This window comes from Trichosurus vulpecula, chromosome 7 (assembly GCF_011100635.1).
Source record: "Trichosurus vulpecula isolate mTriVul1 chromosome 7, mTriVul1.pri, whole genome shotgun sequence".
In the NCBI taxonomy this organism is placed as follows: Eukaryota; Metazoa; Chordata; class Mammalia; order Diprotodontia; family Phalangeridae; genus Trichosurus; species Trichosurus vulpecula.
Window position 1 is genome coordinate 94,463,947 of NC_050579.1, and position 12,384 is coordinate 94,476,330.

At 37.9% G+C, this 12,384-nt stretch overlaps 1 protein-coding gene across 1 annotated transcript in view; it reads left to right on the forward strand.

Annotated features, from left to right (window-relative positions):
- The window catches only part of PLG (plasminogen), a 71,286-nt gene that overhangs the window by 25,727 nt on the left and 33,175 nt on the right, over positions 1 to 12,384 (forward strand). Inside the window, exons 3-7 of the mRNA XM_036768820.1 lie at positions 2,486 to 2,592; positions 4,657 to 4,771; positions 7,914 to 8,053; positions 8,875 to 8,995; positions 10,681 to 10,799. Of these exons, the coding sequence (XP_036624715.1) occupies positions 2,486 to 2,592; positions 4,657 to 4,771; positions 7,914 to 8,053; positions 8,875 to 8,995; positions 10,681 to 10,799 (602 nt within the window). The remainder of the gene's footprint in view (positions 1 to 2,485; positions 2,593 to 4,656; positions 4,772 to 7,913; positions 8,054 to 8,874; positions 8,996 to 10,680; positions 10,800 to 12,384) is intronic.

Consider the following 12,384-nt stretch of genomic DNA (forward strand, 5'->3'; position numbering starts at 1 on the left):
TTTAGCTGTTTCTATTTTAATTTTACTGCACATTTCATGTGTGCAAAGCCTTTCTTATTTTACATAATCAAAATTGTCCACTTTATTTTGTGTGATTCTTTCTAACCCTTGTTTAGTCATGAATTGTTCCCGTTAACATATTTAAAAGGTAATTTCTTCATCATTCCTTATATTTGTTTGTCACTCTTTTTTTAAGCCCTATAACCATTTGGAAGTTATCTTGGAAAATCGTGTGAGATACTATTCTTTATCTACTTTTTGCTGGTCTGCTTTCTAATTTTTTTCTAGCTGGTTTTTGCTGATTAGTAGTAACTTATTCCCAACAGCTGGGGTCTTTGGGTTTATCCAACACTGGGTTACTATACTCATTGTCTTCAATATGTTGTGTACCTAATATATTGTAATGATCAATGTCTCTATTTCTTAACTGGTACCAAACCATTTTTATGAGTACTGCTTTCTAGCATAGTATGAGATTCCTTGTCTTCCTACTTTTTTCCCATTATTTCCTTTGAGATTTCCCTTTTGCATATTCAGGTGAATATTACTATTTTTTCCTAAGTCTACAAAGCAATCCTTTGGTAGTTTGATTGGGATGGCATTAAATAAGTATATTTTTTGTAGTATTGTCATTTTTATTATATTGGCTCAACCTATTCATGAACAATCAATATTTATCCAGTTATTTGACTGGTTTATGGTTGTCTACATCTTGGTAGTTAGACTCCTGCATATTTTATGCTCTGTAGTTATTCTAAGTATAATTTTTTTTCTATCTCATCCTGCTGAGTCTCATTGGTGACATACAGAAATAGTGATGATTTATATAGATATATTTATATCTTGCAACTTTGCTGGTTGCTGTTTCAATTAATTTTTTAGTTGGCTCTCTAGGATTCCCTAAATAAACTATCATATAGTCTTCTATAAGTGATAATTTTGTTTCCTCTGTCTACGCTTATTTCCTCAACTTTTTTTCTTATCTTATTACTATAGCCTACCTTTATAGGACTATATTAAATAGTAGTGGTTATAATGAAGCAGCTAAGAGGTACAGTGGATGGAGCATTGGGCCTGCAATCAGAAGGGCCTGGGTTCAAATCTGGCCTCAGGTGCTTACTAGCTATGTGACCCTAGGCAAGTCACTTAACCTAGTTTCTCTCAGTTCCTCATCTGGAAAATGAAATGGCAAAACACTCCAATATCTTTACCAAGGAAATCCCAAATGGGGTCACAGTCAGACATGAGTGAAACAACAACAATGAAATGATTTTAATGGACATTATTACTTTATTCCTGACAATATTGGAAAGGCTGCTAGTTTATCTTTATTATATATAGTGTTGCCTCTTGGTTTTAGATAGATACTACTACAGAGGTTGAGAGGAGTAAGAGATCATAGAGAACTAGGGTAGTTGGGGGGGAGGGGAACATCTGAAAAGGGTAGATTTTAAAGGAAAGGTAGAACTAAGATAAGTGGATAGGTGAGAAGTCAATCCAGGCAGGGAAAGAGCATGACCAAAGGTTTAGAGGCTGCAACAAGGTGTTGAGGGGATTAAGGAATAGATCCATTTGACTGAAACAGAAGATATGTTCATATACATATATACATTTGTACATGTGAATAGCTGAAGACAAAGTTGGAAAAAAATGATGTGGAGAGCCTTGACTGACAAGCAAAGGATTTTGGATTTTTATTATGCAATTAACATTTAAAGAGATTTATTAAAGGTGTAGGAAAATGACAGCCCCCATGGAAGATTGATCTGGCAGTGATGCCTTGGATAGATTAGAAAGATGAGATGAGGGAGGCAGGGAAGAACAGGTAAGAGAGAGATGATTGATCCAGAGGAAGTGATCAGTCCTCTTTTTTCCACCACAATGTTAAATGCATAGATATTAATTAGCAATAGTTTTAGATCAATGTGTATTATGAACAAATAATTTGAAACCAAAAGATATAGAATTAAATTAATAGAGAGAAAGCTACTGAATAAAAGAATACCTTTATTTCCTAACATTCTGATTCAATTAAACAAACATTTAATACATGCCCAGACATTGTACAAGGTGTTGGGGTTACAAAAATAAAAATGAACTATAGTATTCTGGGTCACTTTTAATTTTACCTAAAATGTATATACGGCAACAGGCTTAGAGTTCTCACAATTTATCACAAGGCATAGAGATTTTCAAATTTTGTTATATATCTTTATATAATTTTGTTGGTCAGTCAAGGCTCTCCACATCCTTTTTTCTAATTTTATCTCCTGTTATCCACAAATACACATCTATATGTGTGTATATACATGTATGTATACATGCACATGTGTATATAATGTATATTGTGTATATAATTCATACATGTATATGTGTGTGTGTGTAAATATACATATATCCACATGTTTCAAGTTTGTGAATAACCATTTGTCTATATTAACTAATGGGAAAAAAAATCTCTCTTGTCTTTGATTCATTTCTGCAGGTCCTTTGAATATTACACCAAAGAACAGAAGTGTGTGATCGCGGCTGAAAACAGCAAGACTTCCTCCATTCAAAGGAGGAGAGATGTGGTTTTATTTGAAAAGAGAAGTATGCATGTCTTCTTGTTCTCCTTCCTTCTTAAGAGGGAGCCATGTACAACTTTTCAATGCTTTTTCTTTCCCAAAGAGATGAAGACAGACCAAGTAGTGAGGGGCTACTTTGTTTTTGTAATAAGATGACCGGAGTGGTAAATTCTTCCTGGGCTGCATAAAAGGCTCTCTAACACTTCCACTGAGAGGGGCTGACTGTATGTCTTAGTTTCCACCTTCAGAATATGACTGGAAAGTTATTAAGAGATCATATAAGTGCCCTGTGCTAGTGTGTATATATCTCTATCTCTATTTTATCCATATTGCTATCTTTGTATTTCTATCTATGCATGTATCTATTTGTATGTATCTGTCTATGTATCCACGTATGTATGTATGTATGTATGTATCATCCATCTATCTACCTACTTATCTATCTAATGTATCCATATATGTATGTATGTATGTATCTATCCATCTGTCTATCCATCTATGTATGTATCTATCATCTACCTATCTGATTTGCATCTATCAATATATCGATACATGTATGTGTCTGTCTACCTACCTATCTATCTATCTGCTTGGTCTGTCTAGAGGGTAGGGGGGATTATAGTCCTTCCTGACAGTATTATAGTAAAATCTTTTAATAGTATTACATTTTTTCTTTTCTTGCAATATATACCATTTTCCTCAAACCTTTAATTAAATTCCATTATTGTTGTACTAAGTTGTGAATTTGCATGTTTTCATTTTCTGCAGTTTGCATTTGTTCCTTAGAAATCCATAATAAATATCGTTGCTATATGGTGTGACATTATCTCAGAAAAGCAGATTCTTATAGGAGGAAAGAGCACTTAGCACTGCTTCAGTTCGAAGATACACAATGACCCTAGCAGAGTTTGGCTATATATAGGAGATGCTCTGTTTTTTTTAAAAGGTATTAATGAATGCTAAGCTTTAGAAATAACTCAGGATAAAGGATAAGCTAATCACAATTAGTGGTGTCTTAGAAAAGGACGATTGCCTGGGATTAGAAAACTCCATAGTGATGCAGTAGGTATTTATTGTTGATATTAAAGTGGACAAATTATATCCTAGTTGATTAATTTTGCTTAAATTGTACCTTGCTAAAATAAGCAATTTTCTATTTCTGGGTTCCATAGAGCTTCATATACTATACCACAGAGATCCCTGCTTCCACTGTAGTCCCTTCCCCCAAATGAAGAACAGAGGCTTTTGCAGTATTTCTCCAGAGTAAGAGAAAATCCAGTCAAAAACACATTGACACACCTTCTTTCCATGACCACCCTACTTTTCTTATTTTTCTGTTCTATCTTTGCTAGAGTGCACCCTTGTCCATGAAACATTTTACCCTCATTTTTTGAGCTTGAAATACAATTTAACACTAAAACCTATGCCATTTAAACACCAATTTACCCACTGAGAACAGGCAGAGGTCCTAGGCTGAAATCTCAGCTCGGCCACTTTTTTCCCTTGTGTAACCTTTGGCAGAGTATTTCACCTCTCTGGGCTCAGTTTCCTCTAAGGTCCCTTCTAGCTCTGGATCTATGATCCCATAGATTTCACTGTTCATGAAACAGAGACAGCATGAAGAATTCACCCTCCCAAATTCTAACATTTAGACATGTTACTTAAGACAAAATGAATAACATAAGATGGGTCCTGAGATTAGAGTTCAAAAGGTGGTTGTTGGGCAGGTGATAGAGACTTCCCTAGGTACATGCCAAAAGCAAGAGTCAGAATATGGCCTTTTCGATATTTGCTTCTTTCCTTGTAGAACATTGAAGCCCTTTAACACAATTGGCCAGGATTTCCTCATGGAACATAATCACTGACAAATCACAGCCATAGCTTCTTGGGTGGTTTAGCTGATGGCCACTGGAGATGGAAGAAATTGTCTTTTCAGGGAGTCTGTGAGCAGCAATAAGGCAGCTGTCTAAAATGTCATTTCTCTCTGCTGTTGGATATCTCATTAGTTTGCAATTAAGCAGGGGGCTCAGTTTTCCCCATTAGATTTATCTGTTATGAAATATTTTGAATGATGGGAATTTCTTTTTAGCATACCTTTCAGAGTGCAAGAGTGGAAATGGAAGAAGCTATAGAGGGACTTGGTCTACAACTAAAACTGGAATTACCTGCCAGAAATGGAGTGATACTAGTCCTCATGTACCCAAGTAAGTGTTTTTTCCATATAACTGTTCACGTGCTGTATTCAGGATAATTCAGTCATCCCCCAAACCAAATCAGACCTGGGAATAGGAACTAGTATCGACGCTTATTACAGATGCTCATTGACGAATGGAACAAATATTTAGAATACAGTTCCAAAGTGGGAGCTGCCAAAGTCAGCTAGGTGGCTCAGTTAATAGAGATCCCTGAGTCTGGAGTGAGGAAGATTTGAATTCAAGTCCTATCTCAGACACTCACTAGCTGTTTGACCATGGCAAGTCACTTAACCTCTGTTTGCCTAATCCATTGGAGAAGGAAGTGGCAAATCCATTCCAGTATCTTTGTCAAGAAAACACCCTGCTGGATCACAAAGAATTGGACACAATTGTTGGACAAGGATTGAATAACAACAACTAAAGTGGGCCTAGTTAACTCCTTATTGCCTAGGGTATTCATTTCCAAAATGGAGGCCCTGACCTCTTGAGGCACCATGATCTTCCAATCAGAGGGTGTAAAGATGGGCTACAGGCCACTTTCCTCCATAGCCGATCCTGGGAGGTGTCTCCAACACAACCATACCTGTCTCTCATGCCTCTCGTACCTACCCCTTATTGATCAGCACTCCCCCTCTCTACCCACTTCTACCGCTGTGTAAGCTCCCAATTTCCACCCTTCCTCTCTAGGTATTGGCTCCTCAGGGCAGTTACACACTAACCCTGAACCAGCACTATATAGTAGCAACTGTGCAAATGTCATTGGTAAAATTCAAACATTTTTTCCATTCCCATCCCCAGATCATCCTAACTTTGTGATTGTGGCAAAAACTTTCTAATATCGGTCTCCCTGTCTCAAGTTACCCCACTCCATTTCATTTCCATATACTTGCCAATGAGATTTTCCCAAAGTGCAGGTCTGACCATGTCACTCAGCTACTCAAATTCCCTACTGAGCTAGGGTCAAATATCCCAGCCACTAATATTCAAAGGCCTTCACGAACTTGTCCCATCCTACCTTTTCAGCCTTATCATATATTACTCCCCATCCTGCACTATTTGGTTTGGCAAAACTGACCTTTTTTGGCCTATTGTTCATATTTATACAGAAACATAATTAAAATATAAATACATACGTAGGAAATTCTGGTATGATACCATCTATGAAGCAGAACTATGTAATCAAAGACAAATAAGTTTATATTGAAAACTTTCTGCTGAGCTGAAATCTGAGAAATTCAAATTTGCTTATTTTTTATAGTATATGGCAAATATCTACACAAAGATGCATAATTCTTGCTTAAAAGCTGTCACACTCACTCACTGTTATTACATATTATTTGAATGTTTTACCACGTATATTTCAATAAAAAATTTCTAAAGTTCATCTGTTCAGCTAACTATATTGCTCAAGTTAACTGAGTAATAGTTATCGTATACAAGCCTGACATCCCATAGGACATACACACGGGGATTTTTTAAAAATCAAAATAAATTTTTTTTTATTCAAATAAAGCATTGTGATTTTTCAGGGACAGTGGGAGATAGCCAGGCATAGCGGAGAGAGTCAGAGTCAAGAAAGCCTAAGTTCAAATCTTGCTTTTGATACATACTAGGTATATGTAGTATGTATACGACCAGGGGCAATTCTCATAAAGCTTAGCCTCAGAGAACCCCCAGGAAGATATCTAAGATTATAAATTAAATAGGCAATTGTTTATCTATATAGAATCTGGGAATTTAAAGAGATATTTGTCTGGTGGTTTTCTTCTTGCTGGAAGGAACAGAAGGGCTTTCCTCAGTTTGTGAGATCTAGAAAGTATGATAAGTAACAGGAGGGATTTTCCTGGGATAAGTTTCAACAATTATTCTTCTAACTCAGTCCTCTTTGCTGGCAGTGCTAACTATAAATATGTTAGGACTCTCAGAGTGGTGAGGTACTAACTTTACCTACCATGGGCAGCTGGACAGAAGTTAACGGTAGGAAAGGGTGAAGGATTTTGTGAATCTGGAAAGCCACCATTTTCCCTCTGGTCACTATACGGAGTTGATGATTCTGGACCTAGGCAAAGATATATCTTAAGCATCTGTTCAGAGACCCCAAAACAGAATGATAATACCAACGATAAATATCACCCTTCCGACAAATCACAAATGTGGCAAAAGTCCTACAGAAATTCCAGTTGTCATACGAGTTCAAATTGTACGTAAACAGAGAGGCAAAATGGAATCCTAGAAAGATCTGAACCTGGAATAATGAGAGGCTGGGGTCTGAATCTTTTCCTGTCTACCTATGTGACCCAGGACAAGTCAATTATTCTCTGGGAGCTTCAGTTTTCTCATTTATAATCAAGTGAGGTAATACATGTAAGGCGTTTTGCAAAACTTGAAGCACTATATAAATACTAGCTATTATCATTTGTTATTATAACCATTACTCCATATCTACCTTGGAGGGCAGGCTTAGGAGGAAAGGAGCTTGTGAAACTTAAAGCACAATATAAATGTAACTTATTATCATTCGATAGATGTGGGTTATTTTATTCTCTATGTATTTGGATGTCAAAAGCCTAAATCTCAGATGAGATGTGCCTCTTTCTCTGGCTTTACAGAAACATATTCATTATTGAAGTAAAAGGATGGGGGATGGAATTGGACATGTGATTTTATTGGTATAATAATGATAATAATAATAGCTAACATTTATATAACACGTACCATGTGCCAGTGCACTGTGCTAAATGCTCTATAAATATTACCTCATTTTATCCTCACAACAATCCTGGGAGGTAGGTACTATTATTATCCCCATTTTATAGCTGAAGAAACTGAGGCAAACAGAGACTAAGCAGGTTGCCCAGGGCCACACAACCAGCAGGCCAAATTTGAATTCAGGTCTTCCTGACTCCAGGTCCAGCAGCTCTATCCACTGAACCACCTAATTACCTCTAACAAAGTAAGTCAGTATTTTCTCTTTGATTGACAGTCCTGGAGTGTTGCTGGAAGCATTGCTTGGGTAGGTGACTTACCTAGCTACTGTACAACCAGCGTATGTCAGTCTTGGGACCTGAACCAGGTCTCCATCCACTATGCCACAGCTATCTCTCCCAATTCATTATTGATACTTAATTAAAGCATTTTCCCCTTTCCACAGCTATACACCAAGCAAATACCCAAATGAAGGATTGGAGAAAAACTACTGCAGAAATCCTGATAATGATGTTAAGGGACCTTGGTGCTACACCACGGATCCAGACACCAGATTTGAATATTGTGATGTTCCTGAATGTGAAGGTCAGGCCTGTCTTCCTCTCTCTCTCCCTCTCTCTCTCTCTCTCTCTCTCTCTCTCTCTCTCTCTCTCTCTCATTCCTTCTTTCTTTCCTTCCTTCCCTTCCCTTTTCGTTCTTGCTTTTTCCTTCCTTCCTTCCTTCCTTCCTTCCTTCCTTCCTTCCTTCCTTCCTTCCTTCCTTCCTTCCTTCCTTCCTTCCCTACTTCCTTCCTTCTTTCCTTCCTCTCTCTTAGATAAAGTAAGGCACACAGATATGCTGAATCTCATTGCGATATTGGAAATAGTTTCAGAGAGCTCATTGTTAAATTTTCAGTGTGAGCACTTTATAAATCTACAAAGGCTACAAATCAGGATTTGAGTTATTGTTTTGTGGCTTTTCTAGACTTAAGACAGTGTTAATAATTCAGTGTGTTGCTTATACATTTTTTTTAGAAGAGCCAGTTGTTAAGCATTTACCAGCACACTCCTGTATTCATAAAGAAATTTCTTGATTAAGCTTGACAATAAGAGGTGGTCTAGAGACTAAAATACTGTATGCTCTTAGCTCTAACTTTCAAATATCTATAGTCACAAAGGTGGAGAGATTAGAACTGCGTTAGGAAATCTCCAGTCTTTTATTAGCCCTTCTTTGATGGAACTTGTCTAGAAAGCAGGTGTAGACAGAGAGTGGCACTCAGCTATTTCTAATCCCATCTCTAGGTCCAGTTTCTCATCTGTGTTTATTCCTCCCCTTCCTCCTTCTCCCACCCCCTACCCCCATTTCAGCTTTGTTACCTTTATTTATTTCAATCTCTCTCTGTATTTCCATCTAACCCAACATGCCAGATGAATGCATGCATTGCAGTGGTGAAAACTACCAAGGCACTATTTCAAAGACAGAGTCCGGCATCGAGTGTCAGCCTTGGGGCTCCCAGGAACCACATTCTCACGAGTACATTCCTTCCAAGTAAGTGCTACCAGGAAACAAGAAAGATATCAAAATTAACTCTTTGACCCACACAGGTATTTCCAAGAAGTGAACGGAAGATCTAAGATGAGAAGCCACTGTGATGAGCTTCAGATATCAGAAATCTCCTTTCTCCTCCTGCCTGTTACTTTAAAAAATTCTATCTATGCCTTTATCATAATGATAACATAAAGGAAGAAGCCAGGGCAAAATAGCAGAAGACAAGGCTATATCCACTGGCCTCAACTGTTCTCTTCCCTACATTCATTCCTTTGATACTTGCCACATGCTCTGTTCTCATCGTCAGGTGTAGGTGAATTAGACCCAAGATCCACCAGCCCTTTTCCCACTAGCTGGGTAATTTTTTTTGGAGAGGGGAGAGAGAGGAGGTTATCTTTTGATACATTGCCAGAAATGCTGATGCAATCAATTTCATCCGGATTCCCTTGCGGCCCTCCTACCCAGATGTTGAGCATCCCAAAGGAATTTTTTGTGTTCAGCATAAGGGACCGTCTGTGCTTGCTTTTGCTTCTGTGCTCCCCGGGGTCCTATTTTTCCTACTCTGTGAACACTCAGTAGGAGAGAAGAGTCACGCATTAAAAGCATGAAGGTCTTCACTCTCTTCTCCAGTGTGTGCCAGCTCGTTATATTTGTGCATATATCAGTGGATAGTTAGGCAAATTCAAAAATTATGTATTAAGTATGTGCCATGTATTTGCTGTTTCCTGTACAATAGAGGTATTGAGTGCACAGTGCACAACAGTCCCACATTCAACCTGAGCCAGATTAAAATGTAACTGGGAAATATTAAACAAAATAAATAAAACTACAGTAGAAATAGATAACATCAATGTGTGGTTTTCTAAGTCAATCGGCAGCCCGCAGAGATCTGTCTCCGTGACTTGGTGGCCTCTGTTTCTTTGATACCGTTGGTGTACATGACATCCTAGCTCCCATCCTGGTGTCTTTGCTCAGGTGTCCCTCCAACTCTTTGATCTCCTACTTTCTTTCATGGCTCACTTAAACACTAAGATTTTCCTGACACCTACCCTTCCCCAATATTTTTCTGCTGTTCCTTACCCACATTACTGTGAATTTATTTTGTTTATAGACACAGTATTTGTATAGACACAGAATTGCATGGTGGGTTGGCCTCAGGGTCAGGACAACCTAGTTTCAGATCCTGACTATGACACGCACTGGTTGTATGACCATGAACAATTGTGTCACGTAATCCCTCAGTTTGCCAGGGAACACTCTAAAATTACCATTACACATTTTAGAGTGGGCACTAACCTACATTGGTAGAGAGAGCTACCTTACTAAGAGTTCCTTAAACCATCAGCAACATCATTGACAAGCATCTATTAAGTGCTTAACATGTGTCAGGCAGTTTGCTAAGTACTGGGGATACGGAGAAAGGCAGAAATACGGTCCCCACTCTCAGGAGTTCACAATTCTAATGGGGAAGACATGCCAATAACTATATATGTGCAAAATGAATGCAGTCTAAATGGGAGGTAATCTCAGCAGGGAAAACATTGGTGGGTGGAGATTGGGAAAGGCCCTCTTGTAGAAGGTGGCATTTGAACTGAGTCCTGAAAGAAGCAGTGTCAGAGGAGAGAAGGAGATATTATATGAGAGATATTATAAACTTAAATGTGATGAGCTCTTTCCCTGCTCAGATTTCCCAGTAAGAACCTAAAGGAGAATTATTGCCGAAACCCAGACGGAGAACCTCGGCCATGGTGTTTTACCTCAAATCCAGAAAAGCGCTGGGAATTCTGCAACATCCCCCGATGCTGTAAGTATGGCCTATTATAGCATTGTGCTATTCAAAGCCTCTGGATAAAGTTTAAATGGGATAAAGGTGAAAATATCTGGCAGTGACTAAGTATCTGGCTGACAGGTGACATTAGACCCTGGAAGTTATTGCTATTTGTTCAGTTACTTTTTTTAGTTATGTCTGACTCTTCATGACTTCATTTGGGGTTTTCTTGGCAAAGGCACTGGAGTGGTTTGCCATTTCCTTCTCCAGACATTTTACAGATGAGGAAACTGAGGCAAACAGGGTTAAGTGACTTGCCTAGGGTCACACAACTAGTAGGTGTCTGTGACTGGATTTGAACTCAGGTCTTCTTGACTCCAGGCCTGGCACTCTATACACTGTATCATCTAGCTACTCAATAAAAACATTAGCTCGTATTTTTCTTCATAATGAGACCTACTTACCTATTACAGAAGGGAAAATATGGATCATCGCTCTCTGCTTGGGATATTGACTCCAGTAGTTTGTTCTTCTCTACCTCTGAGTGAAAATGGGGTCCATTTCTGATCTACTCATTTATTTTCCCTTCATTTTTAAACTGTTACTTTTTTTAAAAAAAATTCTATCTAATTAGTTTTATCGATAATTTTGATTTTTATATCATAGTCATTTCTGGATATACAACAAGCCTTCCCTTGTAAAAAAGGGAAATAGTTAAGCAAATCCAACAAATACAATGACCATGACTGTATTCCATACTCATAGTCCACCAACACAGTTCCTCACTCTTGTTGGTGGCTAAGATTGATGGTTATGATTATGCTCTGACGGGGTTTGTTTTTAAGTGTTATTTTCTTTAGCATTATTATAGTCATTCTCTTCCAGGTTCTGCTTATTTTTTTCTGCATCTGTTCATATAGGTCTTTTATGTTTCTTTTAATTCTTCATGTTCATATTCTTACATTCCAATAATATTCCGTTACATTCACTTGTCACAGTGGGTTCAGCCATCCCATAACTTTATGAACAATTACTTTGATTCCAAATTTCTGCTATCATAAAGAGTACTACTGTGAATATTTTTATATATAAAACCTAAAACAAAGAGGTTATTTCTATTGTTCAGTTGTATCCAATGCTTCATGACTCCATTTGGGGTTTTCTTAGCAAAGACACTGGTGCAGTTTGCCATTTCCTTCTCCAGCTCGTTTGGCAGCTGACAAAACTGGGACAAACAGCATTAAGTGACTAGCCCAGGGTCACACAGCTAGTAAGTGCTTGAGGCCAGATTTGAACTAAGGTCTTCTTGCCTCTAGGCCTGGCACTCTCTCCACTGTGCCACCTACTTGCCCTATCCGTAGATTAACGAGGTCTTAAGGTGAAGAGATTTTAGGTCATCATCAGAATTCCCTGATGTGTAATCTGGCCTTTGCTTGAATATTTCTAGCAATGAAGAATTTACTACTTCACAAGTTAGTCCATTCTATTTTAAATTATATAACTATATATTTCAATCTGATAACTATTTCAATTATTAATTATTAGACAGTACTTTTTTATGTTGCGCTGAAATCTACCTCTTCATATTTTTGATTTATGGGACCTAATTCTGCTCCAGATG